The 21,985-nt window shown below is 39.0% G+C and overlaps 2 protein-coding genes across 2 annotated transcripts in view; one reads left to right on the forward strand and one right to left on the reverse strand.

The window, feature by feature from the left end:
• MOB1B (MOB kinase activator 1B) overlaps window positions 1–21,985 on the forward strand; it is a 61,029-nt gene that overhangs the window by 6,462 nt on the left and 32,582 nt on the right. The gene's annotated exons all lie outside the window — the stretch shown is intronic.
• On the reverse strand, window positions 16,218–17,517 carry LOC307185991 (large ribosomal subunit protein bL20m-like; the record flags this gene model as incomplete). The annotated part of the gene is made up of 1 exon (XM_079920634.1): window positions 16,218–17,517. One exon carries the CDS (start codon window positions 17,515–17,517, stop codon window positions 17,068–17,070), a length of 450 nt encoding a protein of 149 aa, XP_079776760.1. The 3' UTR covers window positions 16,218–17,067.

The following is a 21,985-nucleotide window of genomic DNA, read 5'->3' on the forward strand; positions in this document are numbered from 1 at the left end:
GTAGTTGTGCCTCGCGGGCTCTAGAGTACTGGCTCAGTAGTTGTGGTGCAGGGGCTTAGTTGCTCCACAGCATGTGAGATCTTCCCAGACCAGGGCTCGAACCCGTGTTCCCTGCATTGGCAGGCAGATTCTTAACCACTGTGTCACCAGGGAAGTCCCCCAGGTTTATCTTATACTTTCTCTGCCTCAGTCCTGGAACTGGCCATTTCTCTAAGGGCCTTGGTTCTGGCCAGTGATGAATAGTATTTGGAAACCAGAATTTAGGTGATAGGTGTGCTTATTACTACATATGTTTTGCTGCTCCCAGGCCCTCTCATTGGACAATGCTAGAAAATACATACCCATACAAATTTACATCCAAATATTTTATTCTTTATCTATCCATATATACCCAATGAGTTCACACTAATTCCTGCAATTCTGAGCACAGGGTTCATCCTAGTCTTATCCCTTTATGTGGTTTTCACTTTCTCCTTTGTCAGTGAGAAACCTTGCTCCCATTATCCTCAATACACTTATTTGTTCAGACCTCTGTAAATATAGCTATTCTTCTAACTCTGCCTGGCCACCTTCCATGTGGCTTGGCCTTCAGTTGTCATCCAGCCACCATTACTCCTTTCCTGAGCATGTGTGGACCCCTCCTTCGGCCATATTAAGGATGAAAGTAGTCTGAGACTCCACTATGTGTGGTATGAGTGTGATAGTAATCTAATTTTTTCCCCCATGAATCCTGTGTTTAGGACCAATACCTCAGAGATGTTGGGAGGATTAGATATCCTGAACGTAAAAGGCCTAGCTCAATGTGCAGCAGTGATATCTAGTTCATTGTCAATATCTCAGCAGTGTGATGGTTGCTTGTAGCTGTTATTATTTTTTATAAACATAGTCATCATTTCTGATTACTAAATCATAGCCAATTTCTGTAGGTTTATTATCATATGTATTGGTGCTACTTTGATTTTCTGAAGTTAGAACTTAAAAGCAGAAGCTTGAAGGTAAACAAACATTATTTGGATAATAGTCTAAGTACCTCATAGTCAAGCAGCCTTATTAATATTTGTAATGGAAAGACTGAATCTTATTTTATTGCTACTATTGTTTTATTTTTTTCCCTAAGTTCTCTTGTTGTTATCAAATTGAAATTTGATGAGAATAGTTCAGTAGTTATAGTATTGGGTGTTAATTTTTGTGTGTTTCTTTGTAGAAATAGTTAATGGTTTAACTTAAATAATTTCTTAGTATTCAGTATAAACATAGAATAAAGTGGAAACAGTAGGGGTAAAAGTCTTTTATGGCAACTTTTCTGGTATCTCGATGCCCAGATCATGTTCCACACAGATGGGCAGCAGCATGACCTTCTCTTTAGAGAATCTGTTTGTTTGCTGGTGCCCTGTAGCATTAGATTTAACTAATGAAATAGCTCTTTGTTTAAAAACTCCCTGTTGGTTATAGGTTGTACTCACGTATGCCTGGTTCCGTTCTCCCTAACCCTTCCCCACACCCTGCCAAATGTTCAACTGGTTCTCTTATTTTCAACTCTTAGAAATTGTACTTTTGAGTCAGTGAATAACACCGATTTGTCAAAACTGAAGACTCAACCGGAACACAGCATTGTTTTGAGGACTGATGCTTGTGTTTCCTCTCTATTGTTAAGGACTCCCAAAGGGGTCTTATTTGTCAGAACGTTCAAGCTTTTAATCAGTCCTTTGTTAACCTTGTCAATTTTTAATTTGGGAAATGGCAAGTTATCAAGAACTGAAATAAAAAAAATTTTTTTTCAGATTGTAGTTAGAGCCAAACTATACCAAAAAGTACAATTCTAAGTGGCTAGACATTTGGGAACCAAAATGTTCCTCAATTGAGCTGAATTAATTTTAGCTTTTGCCAATCTTGAGAAAGAAAAATGGAGCTGGAGGAATCAGGCTCCCTGACTTCAGACTATACTACAAAGCTACAGTAATCAATACAGTATGGTACTGGCACAAAAACAGACATATAGATCAGTGGAACAGGGTAGAAAGCCCAGGGATAAACCCATGGACATATGGTCACCTTATCTTTTTTTTTTTTTTTTTTTTGCGATACGCAGGCCTCTCACTGTTGTGGCCTCTCCCGTTGCGGAGCGTAGGCTCCGGAAGCGCAGGCTCAGCGGCCATGGCTCACGGGCCCAGCCGCTCCGTGGCATGTGGGATCTTCCCGGACTGGGGCACGAACCCGCGTCCCCTGCATTGGCAGGCAGACTCTCAACCACTGTGCCACCAGGGAAGCCCTGGTCACCTTATCTTTGATAAAGGAGGTAAGGATATACAATGGAGAAAAGACAGCCTCTTCAGTAAGTGGTTCTGGGAACACTTGACAGCTGCATGTAAAAGAATTAAATTAGAACCCTTCCTAACACCATGCACAAAAATAAACTCAAAATGGATTAAAGACCTAAATGTAAGGCCAGACACTATAAAATGCTTAGAGGAAAACATAGGCAGAACACTCTGTGACACAAATCACAGCAAGATCCTTTTTGACCCACCTGCTAGAGAAATGGAAATAAAAACAAAAATAAGCAAATGGGACCATATGAAACTTAAAAGCTTTTTGCACAGCAAAGGAAACCATAAACAAGACCAAAAGACAACCCTCAGAATGGGAGAAAATATTTGCAAATGAAGCAACTGACAAAGGATTAATCTCCAAAATTTACGAGCAGTTCATGCAGCTCAATAACAAGAAAACAAACAACCCAATCCAAAAATGGGCAGAAGACCTAAATAGACATTCCTCCGAAGAAGATATGCAGATTGCCAACAAACACATGAAAGATGCTCAACATCACTAATCATTAGAGAAATGCAAATCAAAACTACAAGGAGTTATCACCTCACACCAGTCAGAATGGCCATCATCAAAAATCTACAAACAATAAATGCTGGAGAGGGTGTGGAGAAAAGGGAACCCTCTTGCACTGTTGGTGGGAATGTAAATTGATACAGCCATTATGGAGAACAGTATGGAGGTTCCTTAAAAAACTGAAATTAGAACTACCATACAACCCAGCAATCCCACTCCTGGGCATATACCCTGAGAAAACCATAATTCAAAAAGAGTCATGTACCACAATGTTCATTGCAGCACTGTTTACAATAGCCAGGGCATGGAAGCAACCCAAGTGTCCATCAACAGGTGAATGGATAAAGAAGATGTGGCACATATATACAATGGAATATTACTCAGCCATAAAAAGGAACGAAATTGAGTTATTTGTAGTGAGGTGGATGGACCTAGAGTGTGTCATACAGAGTGAAGTAAGTCAGAAAGAGAAAAACAAATACCACATGCTGACACATATGTATGGGATCTAAAAAAAAAAATAGTACTGATGAACCTAGGGGCAGGACAGGAATAAAGACGCAGATGTAGAGAATGGACTTGAGGACACAGGGAGGGGGAAGGGTAAGCTGGGACGAAGTGAGAGAGTGGCATGGACATACATACACTACCAAATGTAAAATAGATAGCTAGTGGGGAGCAGCTGCATAGCATAGGGAGATCAGTTCGGTGCTTTGTGACCACCAGAGGGATGGGATAGGGAGAGTGGGAGGGAGACCCAAGAGGGAGGGGATATGGGGATATATGTATACGTATAGCTGATTCACTTTGTTATACAGCAGAAACTAACAACATTGTAAAGCAATTATATTCCAATAAAGATGTTATAAATAAATAAATAAAAACGGGAAAAATTTTAGCTTTTGCTCAAATGGTAGCATGTTTATAAGCTGTTGGGAATGTATTGTCACGTGATAACTGTAGGTTCTAGAGATATCTTTACCTTTTTTTTTTTTTGTCATTCCGTATTAAGAAAGTATCACTGTCATTTTATTTAGCACCGTTGGGACTAAAGGCTACTCTTGACCCTCTGGTGACAGAAGGCCACCCCCAGGACTGAAGAGATCATAACTATGCATAACTATAACTCTCTTTTTAAAAAAATTTAAAATATGTTTATTTCTGGATTCTTTTTTTTTTTTTTAAATATTTATTTATTTATTTGGTTGTGCTGGGTCTCAGATACAGCAGGCAGGTTCCTTAGTTGCAGCACACGGGCTTCTTAGTTGTGGCACGCGAACTCTTAGTTGCGGCATGCATGTGGAATCTAGTTCCCCGACTAGGGATCGAACCCAGGCCCCCTGAATTGAGAGCACGGAGTCCTATCCACTGTGCCACCAGGGAAGTCCCTCTGGATTCTTTTTGACCACACTGCATGGCTTGTGGGATCTCAGTTCCCCGACCAGGCATTGAACCCACAGAATCCTAACCACTAGGTCATGAGGGAACTCCCATAACTATAACCCTTGAGAAGTCTACTTTAGACACTTAAAGTGAGGAGCTTTGGCGTCACTTAGGAGCATGTTAGAAATGCAAGATTTCAGACTCCAATCCTTGAAATAGAATGCATTTTAATAAGATCCCTTACTTTAAAGAGCACCTTCAAGTTTTAGAAGCTTTAGACAATAGTAAGTCGATGGATGCCTGTGCATTGAGTTAAGTAATTCAAAGTAAGGTAAAGGAGAAAAAAAAATCCTTGGGATTCAGTATAATACTACCTCTGTCTTTGAGAGACTCTGTGAGGCCCTGACAAAGATTCTTTGCCTGACCAAACTTTGGTCAGGTCTTGAACTTTCTAATAGGTCCATGTGTGCACTTCCTTGTAAAGTCTAGTTTTAGCAAGAACCCTGCTAGTCAGGTTAACCACAATCCCCTACCACCATCAACATCTGATCAGCTTCCTCCTCCGCCACCATCCCTCAGGTGATGTATGGATCACCCCTGCCTGTCTTCAGCAAGAATCCTGTTAGGTCAGGGGCTTCCCTGGTGGCGCAGTGGTTAAGAATCTGCCTGCCAATGCAGGGGACACGGGTTTGAGCCCTGGACCTGGAAGATCCCACATGCTGCGGAGCAACTAAGCCTGTGCACCGCAACTGCTGAGCCTGTGCTCTAGAGCCCGCAAGCCACAACTACTGAGCCCACGTGCCACAACTACTGAAGCCTGTGCGCCTAGAGCCTGTGCTCGGCAACAAGAGAAGCCACCGCAATGAGAAGCCCACGCACCGCAACGAAGAGTAGCCCGCGCTCGCCGCAACTAGAGAAAGCCCGCGCACAGAATGACGACCCAACACAGCCAAAGATAAATAAATAAATAAATTTATTAAAAAAAAAAGAATCCTGTTAGCTCAGTTTAACCAGAAACACAACACCCCCCGCCCCGTCCCCTTTTCCCCCTGATATTTCCTCTTAGTAATTTTTCTATCCACTCACCCCGCACCCTGCTTCTTCGTTATACATTCCCTCTTGCCCATGCTGTATTTGGAGTTGAACTCCGTCTCTCTCCCATACTGTAAAATCCCATTGCAGTAGTCCCTATACCTAGCTCATTGTTCCTGAATAAAATCTGCCTTACCATCTTTAACAAATGTCAGTGAATTTTTTAAAAAATTTTCTTTAACAGCCCTCAAGGTTAGGTTCTCTGGTTGTCTTTGCACACTTGTAATTATTTATAATTATTGTTAAAGGTCTTTTCCCCCTTCCTGGACTGTAAGTTTCATAAGGTTTGTTCACTGTTTTATTTCCCAGCATGTTAGTACCTTGCTTGGCAAATATGTCCTCAATATTTAAATATTTTTGATAGACTAAAGGTTGTCATGGAAAGGACAGTGGCCTGTGAGTGAGGACACCTGGGTTTCAGAGTCTTTGGTCTGTCACTAGCCATGTGACCTTGGGCACGTCACGTAATTTCTTCTGTTTCCTCTGTTTACTGGGAGGAAAGGAATGCCTATTCCGTTGGGTAACTGCGAGAATTAAATGAGAGAATGTATATGGAGGTTTTCAACAACCAGAGGGTCCTGTGCAAACACTGTTAGTATCCTTGCTCATGAAATTCCCAAGCCCAGTATGTAAACTGTTTCTGAATTCAAATGTTGTTTAGCTGTGTTAACAAATGCATGGTATTGCTGCATAATATAATAAATATTTATTGGAGTCTCCTGTGTATAAGCAAAGTGTTATTAGGTGCTGGTGGTAGGAGGAGAAAGGTAGGGATTCAGAAATAAATAAGATGTGGTCTCTGTCCTCAAGAATCTTAAAATTGGAGACCAGCATATTACATGGATGTACTCTTCAATAAAATTGTTGTAAACTCATTAGTTTTAAGTCCACTGGCTAATGAAGGTTAAAGATGATTGACATTCCAGTGAGAATACAAACTTCTTTGTGTAGGTGTGAAATAGTTGCATTCGGTATTTATAAAAGTTACGTGTCTGGTATATTCACGTATTCAAAACAGCAGAAATTTTGCAAATATGTGCTTCTGTATTTTTAGGCAGAGGCCTAAAATATGAATTTGGATGAATTTGGGGGCCTGCCCTGCTTAATTTTGCACTGTTGCCACTATTTCCACTCCAGCATCTTGTTTTTTGATAGGGAAAGCAGGCAGCTGGAATCCTTTGGCCCACTTTCTTCCTGCAATTTACTTGGGCTTCTCAGGTAGGGATTAGAATGGGCTGGAAGTGATTGGCCGAGTCCCAAGGCATAGAGAGCCCGCATGATAATGGTGTTTGCTAACACTCCAGCCTCATCTGCTCCTTCCTTCCATGTATTCCCTGCACTGAGCTTAGCCATTTTATTTGCATTTCTTTCAACATGCATTTTTCCCACTTCTGCCTGCTTTTTTAAGTGCTGATCCTGTTGTTCTGGCTGGAGCCCTTCTCCATCCCACCTCCATTTCTTTAGTTCAGGAGCCAACTCTTTTTCCCTGACCTCTGTCCCCTTCCCAATTTGTTCAGTACCATTTCAGTGACCTCTGTAGTCCTTATTATAGCTCGTATCAAAAAGATATTGTACTTGTCAGTTTTCAGGCCTTTCTTCCTCATCAGAGTATGTGACCTCTTTGAAGATGCAGCAGTTTCAAAAATTATTTTTAAATCTCTGCCATCTAGCATAGTGCCTGTTATATATTACATACTTGGTAATAAAATTTTTTTTATATGGTATCACATGTGGAATCTAAAAAATGATACAAATGAATTATTTACAAAACAGAAATAGACTCAACAGACTTAGAAAACAAACTTATGCTTACCAAAGGGGATGGGGCGGGGAGGTGCGGGGTGAGATAAATTAGAAGTAAAAAAATTTTTTTTTAACAAGTCAGTGACATTTTCAAATATTTACGTGGTGGTAGGTGGAGGAGATATGAGTGATTCCCTTCATTCTGCTCTAATTTTTCCCTTCTAAAGACTTTTGGGGAGCTAGAAATAGGTGGCTGTTGAGCACAGAAAGATTTGGAACACCTATTTATTGGATCTTTATTTTACAATTTTGTAGAGACCTTGTTGTTTTACCCTTTTTTCAAGAATCGATATATGCCAGGCACATTCCCTACCTGCCACTGTAAATTGTGTTCCAGTAGCAGTGAACGTGAGTGCTCATATCCCTGCATCTCCACCAGCATCGGGAATAATAGCTAGGAATAATAATTGTGAGAGCTTCTTGGGCTTCAAATATATATATATAAATATATATGTATATGTGTAAATATATATAAATATATACATATATATGTAAATATGTCTGTACATATAACCAAGTAAACAGGTTAATAGTAAAGATTCTTCCAAAGAATTTCTGTCCTCTTTCTCTCTTTTCCTTCCTTCTTTTTTTTTTTTTTTTTGTAAATTTTTTGGCCACGCCACGCAGCATGTAGGATCTTAGTTCCCAAACCAGGGATCAAACCCACACCCCCTGCATTGGAAGCACGGAGTCTTAACCACTGGACCGCCAGGGAAGTCCCTCTTCCTTTCTTTTTTAATTGAAGTATAGTTGATTTACAGTGTTGTGTTAGTTTCTGATATACAGCAAAGTGATTCAGTTATACATATATTTTTCTTTTTCATATTCTTTTCCATTATGGTTTACTACAGGTTACTGAATATAGTTCCCTGTGCTATACAGTAGGACCTTGTTGTTTATCTGTTTTATATATAGTAGTTTGTGTCTGCTAATCCCAAACCCTTAGTTTATCACTCCTCCACCCGCTTCCTCCTTTGGTAAGCATAAGTTTGTTTTCTATGTTTGTGAGTCTGTTTATGTTTTGTAAGTAAGTTCATTTGTGTCATATTTTAGATTCAACATACAAGTGATATCATATTGTATTTGTCTTTCTCTTTCTGACTGACTTCACTTAGTATGATAATCTCTGGGTCCAGGCATGTTGCTACAAATGGCATTATTTCATTCTTTTCTATGGCTGAGTAGTATTCCATTTTGTGTGTGTGTGTGTGTGTGTGTGTGTGTGTATATACACACACACACACACCCCCCATATTTTCTTTGTCCATTCATCTGTTGATGGACATTTAGGTTGTTTCCATGTCTTGGCTATTGTAAATAGTGCTGCAGTGAACATTAGGGTACATGTATCTTTTCGAATTATAGTTTTCTCCAAATATATGCCCAGGAGTGGGATTGCTGGATCATATGGCAAGTCTATTTTTAGTTTTTTGAGGAACCTCTGTACTCTTTTCCATAGAAGCTGTACCAATTTACGTTCTTACCAACTGTGTAGGAGGGTTCTCTTTTCTCCACACCCTCTCCACCATTTGCTATTTGTAGACTTTTTAATGTGGGCCATTCTGACCTGTGTGAGGTGGTATCTCATTGTAGTTTTGGTTTGCATTTCTCTAATAATTAGCGATGTTGGGCATCTTTTCATGTGTGTATTGGCCATCTGTATATCTTCTTTGGAGACATGTCTATTTGAGTCTTCTGCCCATTTTTGATTGGGTTGTTTGATTTTTTGTTGTTGAGTTGTATGTTCCCTTTATTTCTAATTGCATAGTTAGGGTGTTTGCTTTTATTGTCATCATCCTTTTTTCTCTTTTAATTTAAAAGGGGAAAATTATATCTTTTATGTTAAAATTGAGAATGTAATTTTTTAATAAGTGAAATTTAAAAATTAATAGTCATGAAAAGTAACTGTAGAATATAATTTTAAAATTCTTTAATAACTTGCTAGGAAAATATTACTTTTCTTCAAGATAGGCACAGATTATCTGTAGAGGTGGATTTTACAAAATGAGGTATTTAACTCCAATCGGATTTTTTGTTTCTAAGTTATCTTTCTGATATTTTAATGTGGATAGGAAACTGATAATTTAATGCAAATGATAAACATGTTTGGGAGGCAGATGACGTACCTGGAGCTGTAAAAATGACCTATAGATTCTGGAGGTAGATGTAAAACTGCTTTTCACGGGTTACTCTCAACACATTTATTGTCTTTCTCATGGAGTTTGATAGAGAGCTTCACCAGGGGTTTTCTTTCTGGATTATTTCAAAGTGGAGAATCTTTTTCCCCAAACTTTGAGTGAATAGTAGTGTCTAATTGCTTATGAATCTGAAGAATATGCCTTTATGATATGCTTGTTGTTTTTGAGCACTTACAGGTCAAACTATAATAAGCATGGGTAAGTTATGTGTTATAAAAACTCAGAACACTATTACTTTATCAGTAAATACTTTGCATACTTTGTGTGAAGAACCCTGCTAGCCTTAATGAATTTGTTCTTTTTATGGCAGTTCTGATATTTACATTTCACTTAGTTCAAAAAGAAACTGGAGAGAAGAGGGGAAGATTTTTTCATTTAGTTTTATGCGTTTTTTACTTTTTTCTCCTCTTTTATGTTTTTCACTCATTTGTGTTATTCTCTCTTACTTTTAAATAGTCACAGATGAAGCCCTTTCCAGGTACTGGGGAGCATTACTGAATCTCAGATAATGTGAAATGTCACTTTTACAGTTGACTGTATTAGGATTAAAGGGTCTTTTTTTTTTTTTTTAACTTGCATCTTTCCTGGAGTTTTATACAGCCCTTTCTTTGCCGTGTATTCTCAGGTTTGGCTGCATCTGTGTATTATTTTCACAGGGACTTTCTTGACATCACACTGATAGCCACCAGCCGTTCTTGTTTTTAGCCTTCCTTTAGAAGTATCATGATTTGTCCTATGCTTGGGCACCATAAGCTCATGCTTAAACCATTGGTGGTCTGAAATATGGAAATCCTTGCTTCTGAACAGAAAGGGAGAATGAAACAATCTTGATTAAAAGAAATATTTTCCCTCAGTTCCTTTATAGAAGAATTCAGTTATTCTTGTGATCTGGAGTGTGTAAGTTGGGTAAAATCGTACTTTTGTGCCTTGTTTTCTTATTTCTAAAAAAGACAGTTTTATGTTTGACAACATTCAGTGTTTCTTCCTTATGGTGTTTGAAAAGATTTATGGTGGCTTGTGGGATTGGTAAGAATGAGATTAAATCTCTGGAGAAATAATTTACATTTAGTGATTTTTAGGAATAGAGAAGATTTTGTTCCAACCTCTTATTTTTAGATGAACCAGTTGAGACTCTGGGATCTTGTGATTTTCCAAGGCTACACTTAGTTATATAAACAAATTCTAATGAGACTAATCTTGATTATACCAAGAATTCCAAGTGTCTTACTATTTTAGTTGTATTTTTTGACATTACATGACTTCACACTTTCTACAATTGCTTATTAAAAAAGGACAGTATGGGGCTTCGCTGATGGCGCAGTGGTTGAGAGTCCACCTGCCGATGCAGGGGACACGGGTTCGTGCCTCCGTCCGGGAGGATCCCACGTGCCGCGGAGCGGCTGGGCCCGTGAGCCATGGCCACTGAGCCTGCGCGTCCGGAGCCTGTGCCCCGCAACGGGAGAGGCCACAGCAGTGAGAGGCCCGGACAGTGTGTAGCTATAACAAAGCTTATGTCTATGATGGACCTTCACTATGAAGGATAAAGGATAAAGAGATGGTACAGATATATTTAACTGGTATCAATTATTGAGCACTGATTGTGCACCAGCTTATTCTCTGTATTTCTATACATATCATTTGGTTTTCAGAACCATCCCACACGGTAGGTGATATGATTTCTCTTTTTTGCAATCAGAGCGATTAAGTAACTTACCCAAAGTCACCCAGCTAATACAAGGCAAATTAGGGATTCCAGCCTAGAGTACACAACGGTAAAATCAAGGTTTCTCCTATTCCTTATGAGGTAGATAATGCTCAAGTTAAACAATAACGGTAGATGGCTTTTATTGAGCCTTGTGCCAGGCATTGCAGTAGTATTTTACTTACTGGTTTCTAATCCTTGAAACAACTCTGCAGCATAATGCTTTCTTCATTTTCAGATGAGGCAGATAAGTCTCCAGAGAGGCTAAGTAATCAGGTCAAGGTCTCTCAAGTAGTAGAGGTACTCTGTGATTCCAGGGCCCTAGGTCCAGTCAGCATCGGTGTTTTCCCACTACCCTGTGCTGCATGCTACTTTTACAAATTTCAACTTGATGTGTATTTAACTGATGGCTTTTGGTTTCCTCAGGGACCATTGGTATATCAAACTGATTGAATCTGGCAAGTTTCTAAGGTGAATGTATGTTTTTGAAACAATTTTGATTATAGAGCTAAGGATGATAGCAATAGCAGCCACCAGCTAATAAACCATTAGGACAAGTCTGCATATATATAGGTGATTTTGGCTTACTTATCCATAGTATACTGTAAATAATACTGGGGTCAGAAATATATTGCACAGTATGTTTAGATTTTAAAGATAGAGCAGTTCATTAACATTTCTGTAAATAACCCAATTTTATTGCCATGTTTTGGTAAACATTCAAACTTTTTTATTAAGCTTTCAAACTTTTTAAGTTTTAGTTTTATTTTTTGTCAGTATCATACATGTACATGATTTAGAGTCAAATAGTTTTATAAAGCTTGTCATAAAAACAATGTCTTTTCTTGCTTCTAGTTACAGCCATTTGAGCTCTTTTACCTGATTTTTAATTTCTTATCTCTAACTAGTTTATCTTGTTACATATTGATTTTTTCATTTCTAGGCATTAACTATTGAATTCTTATTATGGAAGAAGAGACTATCACCCCCTCCCATACCATATATATATACACACACACATCCCATCCTGCCTGCTTCTCAGTATAGCAGTTAATACTATATAAACACTGTTGACAGTTGAGCCAAGTATATGTACTGTAATTTTATTTTTCCTTTCCTGAACAACTTTATGTGTTTCTGGAAATTTTTTGTTTTATTTTCTGTGTAGTCAATACTTTTTTTAATCCCCAAACATTCCCTCAGTTAACCTTCAAATACATTCAGATTCTCTCACTTTATCTTCTTAATCTTGTTGTGTAGCTGTTATTTTTGGAATCTACCTTCACCTTCATTCTGGGGATTCCCTTTGCATGGTTTTTGGTTGGATTTCTTCTTTTCTTGGGTCTCACATCCTGTCTCTTGTTTTACTCCCTTATTTGGGGCATACTGTCTAAAAGCTAACTAAAAACAGTAAGTGGAATGTTAATATTTTGAGACCTCATGTGTCTAGAAATATATTCTACCTTCATACTTGCTTGATGTTATGTCAATGTATCAAGTTCTAGGCTGTAAATTTTCCCACAGAATTTTAATTTTAATTTATATGGATGAGGTGTTCTACTTGTTACTGAGAAGTCCAGATGCCTTTCTGATTTCTGATACTTTGTATGAAACTTGTTTTTTCCTCTGGACAATTTTAAGTTCTCTTTTTTCTGAGATTTCATAATTGCATCTTTGGTTGTGGGTCTATTTTCATCCACTGAGTTGGTGGTCTCTCTTTCAGTCTAAAAAAGGCATTTTGGGGACTTCCCTGGTGGTGCAGTGGTTAAGACTCTGCACTCCCAATGCAGGGGGCCCGGGTTCCATCCCAGGTCAGGGAAGTAGATCCCACATGCATGCTAAAGCTAAGAAAGAAAGAGAGAGAGAGGGAGAGAGGGGGAGGGAGGGGGAGGGAAGGAGGGAGGGGGAGGGAGGGAGGGATGGGGGAGGGAGGGAGGGGGAGGGAGGGAGGGATGGGGGAGGGAGGGAGGGAGTGGGGGAGGGAGGGAGGGAGTGGGGGAGGGAGGGAGGGGGAGGGAGGGAGGAAGGAAGGAAGGACTTGAGAAGAATTTAAAAATAAATAAATAAAAAGGCATTTTCAATTCTGGGAAAATTTCCTGGTTTATTTCCTTGATAAAGTATTTTCTTGATAAAATATTTCCTTGTTTTTCTGTTATACATTTCTGGAATTCTTATTACTTGGATACTGGGCCTCCTGGACAGATCCTTGATATTTTTCTCTTACATCTCTTTCTTTGTTTTTTATGCTTTGCGTTCCGAGAGATTACTTCAGTTTTATATTCTATTCTTTCTATTATGGTTTTCATTTCTGCTACCATTTAAAAAAATTTCAAGGGTCTTCTTTTCTTTTTTATATATAGTATTCCTTTCTCATTTCATGAAGCAATATTTTTTTCCTATCACTGAGTATATTAATTTTAGGGGGGCATTTTTATTCTTTGCCATTGTTTATCCTTTTAGTTGCTTTTTTCTGTCTATTTTGATGTCTTGTTTCACATTAGAGGCTTCCCTCAAGACCTGGTAACCCTTTTGCTTTCTGCTTTTATTTACAAGTAGGACAACTGAAAAGTGAATTGGAACTCTGTGCATGTGTGTGGTGGGCATGTCAACTGTGGGATTTGCTGAAGGGTGATATGGCTAGGCTGTTACCTTGAAGAACCCCTAGGATAAAGTACTTTCTAGGTCTTTATGTGGTGTGGTCAGATTTGCTAAAAAAAAAAAAGCACAATTGGTCTTCGCTTGGAGATTATTATCCCGACTGCAAGGTTCTGGGGATCCTACTGGGGGAGAAGGCTAGGGGTCTCAACTTTGATTTTTTTAAACTCATCTAATCACCCAGTGTTAAATATGGTACATCTGCCCGCAACTGTGCCTGTGACTGTATCTGCCAAGGCAGACACCCTCTCTGTTTTGCCCTCTTCATAGAATAAACCTTTAGCTTCTAGTCTTTTCTTAGGATGGGAGGTAGTACAGAAGCCTACTGTGTAGATTGCAGAGGGGGTCTGGGTGTGTAACTCCTTAAACAGACTGTGGAAGTCTTGTTCCATCTTCACTCCTACTTCCAGAGTATCCTACTTGTACTGATTCCTGAATCTTTTATGGGATCTGTTGTATAAATTGGGTTGCTTCCAAGTTTAGGGTTAAGTTTCCTTAGATATGTGTGGGTTTTTAAAAATTAATTAATTAATTAATTTACTTATTTTTGGCTGCATTGGGTCTTCGTTGCTGTGCGCAGGCTTTCTCTAGTTGCAGAGATTGGGGGATACTCTTCATTGCACTGCGTAGGCTTCTCATTGCTGTGGCTTCTCTTGTTGTGGAACACAGGCTCTAGGCTTGCGGGCTTCAGTAGTTGTGGCACACAGGCTTAGTTGCTCCACGGCATGTGGGATCTTCCCGGTCCAGGGCTCCAACCCGTGTCCCCTGCATTGGCAGGCGGATTCTTAACCACTGCGCCACCAGGGAAATCCTTCCTTAGGTTTGTTAATTCAGTTATTTATTCATCTACTTTCTAATTCCTAAAATTGTTGTTTTCTTCTCTTTTATTCTCTTTATCCTTATGGGATTGATTTTTTTAAAAATTCACTTTATTATCACTTTGAGTAGGGAGTGGAAGCTAATGTGTGTTTTCAGCCCACCGTCTTTAACCATCACTCTTCAGAATAGTCTTCTTATAGGTACTGATCCATTTTATTGCCATGTTCTGTTAAGCATCCACAGTTTTGTGGTGTCTCTAAGAGAAAGGAAATTATATCACTGTGTTAAATTACTTAATGTTTTTTGAGTTCTTTGTTACTGCCATGTATTAGCACGTAGTGAGTCTAAGAGTCCTTTTCCACCAAACAGAGTTCAATAACTCTAATTTTTACAAAAGTACAGATTAATGTAAATTTGAGCTGCAAGGAGCTTTTATTTATTGTTTATTATCAGTCCTCACTGGTACTCCAGACTATTCAGATTATGCTTCTAGAGTGTGCTTTAGCAAATCTCATTTAAACTTTAATTCCTTTGACCTGAATTATTCATTGGTTAAAATTTATCTCCAAATCAGGAATTATCTCTGTTTTATTAAAAAAAGAAAAAAAGGCAACAAACAAAAACCAGTTAGCTGCATTTGAAATTAGATTTATAGGAGAAAAATGGTTTATAACTTTTGTATTCATGTTTCTAATATATTCCTCCAGTTCCAGTAATAAAAGAAATGGCTTTTCCTGTTTTCCAGGACACTTTATCAGTTTTTATAGGCATTAACATGGGCTTCTTCTTTTCTTAAAACTATTAATTTAATGCATTGACTTTCTTATAAATGCCGTGGTTTTGAACTTTAATATAAATTATTGTATAAATATGAACAAAGCTTTCTATTAGAGTTACTATTTAATAGAAAAAGAATAAACCGTAGAATACAAACTGTAGATGTTTTTAATTGACTAAAAGACCTATACTTATCATCCTAACATCTGTGTGTTTTTATCCAAAAGAATACATCTAAAGGATTACAAAATAAATGTGGAGCTCTTAGAAGATTTCAGGAGAAAATCAATGTTCTCATGGTAGCCTGAGAGAAGGGAGACAGACTAGGGCAGAAGTTCTTTTTCTGGGTTTATGAGCAGGTTTTAGCACTTCCCTGAATTCCTGTATGCAAAATATTATGTCTCTAGAGAGAAGGTTCATAATGTCTTTCAGATTATCAGAGGCTCAAAATAGATTAAGAACTAGAGGTAAAAAGGTCAGTAAAGAAAAAATTGTATACATTTTTAAGAACATTACAGGAGGTATTTCCATCTTATGTACTTAGCTACAACTATGCATGTATAGTATGTACTATGCTTCTGTATCTATTATGACTGGGCCTATTTGTATAAGCTCAGAATATAAATTTAGCAAATGTTGTCAAAATGTTTGCTTTTACTTTACCGTTTTTGACCTGGAGTCCTTTATCAGTTTAGCTCAACAAACTTTTGTTGAGGATGTGTTCTGACCTAGGCCTTCTGCTAGGTTCTGGAGATGCAGTGATGGCTTGAAACAGTCCTTGCCTTTGAGAATCTCATGGCGCATTGTAAAATAGAGACACATTTTAGTGTTCTGTATGAACATGGAGGAGGCATCCTTAACATAGCTTAGGATATCAGTGAAGCTTCCTGAGGAAAAATGACCCTTGAATTAATTCTCTACGGATGACTGGTAAAAAAAAAGAAAGTTCAGTTAAAAGTGTATGAGATAAGGATGAGTAGGCTCCATCTGATTTTAACTTTGTCTTTTTTTTCCTAGTCAGGCTGGCTTTATTGTAAGAGTTTAATTTCAAAGCATTTAGACCAGTAAAACTGCTGTGTCACTGAGTTGATACCTATTGTGTTACTGCTTCATATTTGCAGGCAAATGATGGACTATAGGAGTTGTAGGTGAATCTTTGCTCTACTGTTAACTTGAGATCTGTACCTGATGTAAAGATTGTTCCATTACTGCCAAGACTGCAGACTTGATCTTTTGTTGCGCTGTTTATGATGAGCTGTGGTTTTGAAATAGATGCCAGGGAAATTCTCCACTTTTACTTTGGTGGAAAAAAAAAATCCTGTTACTACAGGGAAGTGCTTATTAGTTTTTAAAGTAAAGTTAAATTGCTCTAAACTATGGGAGGAAACCGCAACCTATTTATTTATTACAAATAACTATATAAAATGAAAAATAAGAGCTACCTCCTCCCTCCACCTCCCCTCCCCCAATGGGAGGAGTAGGCTTGCTTTGACTGAGATGTCTTGCTTTGATTGACCTATTTATTTATTTAACTTTTTTTTTTTTGCGTTCCACACAAATTTTATTTACACAATCCATGTGAGATTTCTGAACCTGTGCCAAAAGAGGCAAGATAAGGCCTTTTCTCTCAGGCCTGTTACTGAAATGTAAATTAACACAAATGCAAGTCAAACTTACTCATTGTTGACAAATAGCTCTTAGTCCCTATTTTAGTATAATCATCACTTGGGGGAAGAAAAAAACTTCCTAAGATGCTCAGCCTCAAAGGGCAGTCAGTGGGTGTCAGCATCCCCCTCAGAGGTGCTGTGCCACCCTGGAAAGAATGCCTTCGGGCTTCTTCCCATCCCCCAAGGCAGCAGCAAATCCTTCCTGTCGCCTCCTTTTGGCCAAAGCAGCCAAAGATTTAAAAGTCTTTGGTTCGTAGATGGCTAGATCTGCAAGTACTTTCCTGTTGAGCTCCACCTGGCACTTAATCAAGTTGAGGATGAATGCTGGGTACTTGAGGCCGTGTTCCTGGGAAGCAGCTGTAACTCGACTGATCCAGAGCGTCCACAGGTTCCTCCCCTTCAGCCTGCGGGCTCGGGTGCACTGCACGAACGCTCGCGTCACAGCCCTGACGGCCAGCCGGCAGCACCGATTCTTCCTCCCCCGGAAGTGCCGCGCGTGCTTCAGCACCTCCTGGACCCTCCAGTAGCGGTCGGTGATGCGGTTCCGCAGCCAGAGCTGCGCCGTGAGGAAGACCATGGCGCCAGCAGCCCGCGCCTCCGCCACCCCTCCCCAGCGATTCCGGGTCAGCTAACTTTTTAGTTTATATTGGAGTATAGCCGATTAACAATGTTGTGATAGTTTCAGGTGCACAGCAAAGGGACTCCGCCATACATATGCATGTATCCATTCTCCCCCAAACTCTCCTCCCATCCAGGCTGCCATATAACATTGAGCAGAGTTCCCTGTGCTATACAGTAGGTCCTTGTTGGTTATCCATTTTAAATATAGTAGTGTGTACATGTCGATCCCAAACTTCCTGACTATCCCTTCCCCTTATCTTTTCCCCCTGGTAACCATAAGTTCATTCTCTAAGTCTGTGAGTCTGTTTCTGTTTTGTAAATAGGTTCATTTGTATCATTTCTTTTTAGATTCCACATCATACAGTATTTGTCTTTTTCTGTCTGACTTACTTCACTCAGTATGACAGTCTCTTGGTCCATCCATGTTGCTGCAAATGACATTATTTCATTCTTTTTAAGGGCTGAGTGATATTCCATTGTATATATATATATACCACATCTTTATACATTCCTCTGTTGAAGGACATTTAGGTTGCTTCCATATCTTGGCTATTGTAAACAGTGCTGCAATGAACATTGGGGTGCATGTATCCTTTCGGGCCATGCTTTTCTCTGGATATATGCCCAGGAGTGGGATTGCAGGGTCATATGGTAGCTCTATTTTTAGCTTTTTAAGGAACTTCCATACTGTTCTCCATAGTGGCTGTACCAATTTACATTCCCACCAACAGTGTATAAGGGTTCCCTTCTCTCCGTACCCTCTCCAGCATTTATTGTGTGTGGATTTTTTGATAATAGCCATTTTGACTGGTGTGAGGTGATATCTCATTGTAGTTTTGATTTGCATTTCTCTGATAATCAGCGATGTTTAACATCTTTTCATGTGCCTCTTGGCCATCTGTATGTCTTCTTTGGAGAAATGTCTATTTAGGTCTTCTGCCCATTATTTGGTAGGGTTGTTTGTTTTGATGGTATTAAGCCTCATGAGCTGTTTGTAAATTTTGGAGACTAATCCCTTGTTGGTCACATCATTTGCAAATATTTTCTCCCAATCTGTGGGGTGTCTTTTCATTTTGTTTATGATTTCCTTTGCTGTGCAAAAGCTTTTGAGTTTAATTAGGTCCCACTTGTTTATTTTTGTTTTTATTTCCATTATTCTGGGAGATGGATCGAAAAAGATATTGCTGTGATTTATGTCAGAGAGTGTATTGCCTATGTTTTCCTCTAGGAGTTAAAGGGCCTAAGGTTGAAAATGAAATTTTGGTGTCAGGGTTAGGAAATCTCCCCAATCCATCTGTTACTTCTTTTGCTGTAGTTTAAAATCTTTTAGATTTGTTGCACCAAATAAAGATGATGGGTCAATCCCTTTCTTTAATACTGAGAACAATTGCTCCTTGCAATAAGAACAAGATTTTTCTCTCCTTTCAGTATCATTATTTAAGATCATAAACATTTATTAGTAAAGCTGTTATGTCCCAGGTTCTTTGTTAGATTCTCGGGATTCAAGGATGACCAAGACATGATCCATATTCTTGAGTAACTCACAGTCTAGTGAGAGAGAGAAAGAAAAATGAAAACGAGTAAGCATGAGGAGGTACTGTTTTAATCTGACCCTTTATGGATTAGTAGAAATATGGCAGGGAGATTGCTATGGTCTGAATGTGTCCGCCCAGATTCATAAGTTGAAATCTTAATGTGCAATGTGATGGTCTTAGGAGGTGAGGCCTCTGAGAGGTGATTAGGTCTTCAGGGTTCCACCCTCATTACTGGGGTTAGTGCCCTTAGGAAAAAGATCTCGTAGAGCTCCCTAATCCCTTCCACCATATGAGGAGGTAGTGAGAAGTGGCCAGTCAGAAACCCGGAAGAGGGCCTGACAATGCTGACACCCTGATCTTGGACTTCTGGCCACCAAAACTGTGAGAAATAAATTTTTGTTGTTTATAAGCCACCCAGTCTGTGGCATTTTGTTATAGTAGACTGAATGGACTAATACAGGGATAAAGTGATGATTATCTATATGTGTGTGTATGTGTATACGTATAAATGCATATACATATAGTCCTTCATTCATTGAGCATTTTTAAGCTGTCATTTCCTATACTGCGCATTTGCTGTGTGAGAGCTACCTTAAAACTAAGCTGCTTTAGGGGCTTCCCTGGTGGTCCAGTGGTAAAGGATCCGCCTTCCAATGCAGGGGACGCGGGTTCGATTCCTGGTTGGGGAACTAAGATCCCACATGCCATGGAGCAACTAAGCCCACGTGCCATAACTACTGAGTTCCCGCACCACAACTAGAGAGCCTTCATGCCGCGAAGTACAGAGCCCATGTGCTTTGGAGCCCACGCTCCACAACTGCAGAGCCCATGCACCCTGGAGCCTGCATGTCACAACTAGAGAGAGAAAACCCGCACGCCACAACTAGACAGAAGCCTGGCACTGCAACAAAGAACCCGCATGCTGCAATGAAAGATCCCTCATGCCTCAACGAAGACCTCGCATGCTGCAGCTAAGACCTGACACAGCCAAAAAAATAATAAAATAAATAAATGTTAAAAAAGAATGTAAAAACTTACTTTAAAAAATTAAGCTGCTTTAAATGTATTCATTCACTTAATTGTCATAATGGTCCTGCAAAATTGGTGATGTCATGTCCAGTGTTTAGTTGTAGCTTGGAGAAGTTATATGATTTATCTAAGATTTCACAGCTAGTAAGTTATGAAGACAGGATCTGAAACTGGGTCTTTACTCCAAATCCTTTGCCCTTTCCTATTCTGTATCCCAGATACCACATTGAGCAGTGTAGTTACAAAAATGAAGAGGCCACAGCCTCCTTTTCAAAAGAGGTATCTGAAAGAGAACAAACACATAGATGTGTTACGGGTGTTTTAAGCTACAAGGAGACAGAAGAGAGGATGGAGAGGTTTTCATGGAAGGTTAGGAAAAGTTTTTATAAAAGAAGTGATGTTCAAGCTCCCTGGGTGTTTCTTGGTTGAAATATCAGTATATTTGGAATTACTGCCAACTCAGTTGCAGGTTGATGCTCATTCTGAGCTCTGCATATGCAAGTTTTGGTTTCTTCCTTCTAACAGTCCAGCGCATTGTAGAGGATTCAGAAAATGCAGTTACTGCTGTTGCATGGAAATCACCTAGATATTCAACTATGGGCACTTCCTAAAATCTCCTGTGGTTTTAGTACCTATTTACTGAATAATGAATTCAGTTCTGGGCAAAGGAAATTGCAGTCTGTATACACCTTAGAAGCTCAGAGTGTGATTGGAGATGAGTGATTAAACTTTAGTGTCTTCATCTATAGCTAAAATTATGCCTCACATAACTTCACAGATGTAGAAACTAATTGGCCTTTGCTTGTGAAGTGCTTTTTATTTTCTAAGGATTAGATTATAAAATTTTATGGGGTATTAAATAAATAGCGAATTGACCAACCCTCTACCTGTTCTTGCATGAAGTCATGGAGTTACACTTTATACAATTGAAATGTTAGGAATATGCTGAAAATTGAGAGGTAACGCAGTTAGCAGTTTAATATACTTGTGCAATGATCCCTAATGTGTGTTAAGGAGCAAGATGTTAACATGTGGAAGAAAAGTTTCCATGACTAAAGATGTTTGGGAAGCCCTGAGCTAAACCATAAGCAATTTTCTTTACTATAGGACTTCTCATAGCTTATAAAATACTTGTTTTAATAATATACTAGTGCATCTTTTGGCACTGTGCTAACCAGTGAGAATGCCAAGAGTATTAGTTACCTTCAGTCTTATTTTTCCTCTGAACCTGAGACGTGTAGGTACAATTGCCTGCCTAACTTAACCATTTGGATGTCTAATAGGTATCTCAATTTGTGCAAAATCCATCTTCCCAGACCTATCTCAATAAATGGCTCATTTTCTACCTGCTTGGTACTAAAAACCTAGGAGTCTTTCTTGATGGTCTTTTCTTCACCACTCTCCACAAATTCTGAAATCCAAAGTGAGTCCTGTTGGTTCTACCTACAAATATTGGAATCTGGCTTCATCTTTCTGTCCCTGTTTGTCCAAGCGATCATTCTTTCATTTCTTCTTTGTAGTTTCGTAACTGGCTTCTCTGTTTCTACTTTTGCCCTCCTCCCAGTCCATTCTCTACATGGCAACTAGAATGATCTTTTTTAGACCATTAAATTGTCATGTTATATTTCCATTTTTTTTTAATCTGCAAAGTCTTCACATTTATACTTAAAATGATAATCTAAATTCCATACTTTGGTCTCTAAAGTCTTAGCTAGTGTGGTTCTACAAGACTCTGATTTCTTATACCACTGTTGCCATCATTCATGCTGCCTTCATCACCATTACCTTCTTAACCCCTCTTCCTTGAAAAAGTCACTTTTGTGCTAGTTTATCCTATAAGTGTGGAATGCTCTTGCTTCT

The sequence above is a fragment of the Stenella coeruleoalba genome (assembly GCF_951394435.1).
Source record: "Stenella coeruleoalba genome assembly, chromosome: 4".
NCBI classification, from domain to species: domain Eukaryota; kingdom Metazoa; phylum Chordata; class Mammalia; order Artiodactyla; family Delphinidae; genus Stenella; species Stenella coeruleoalba.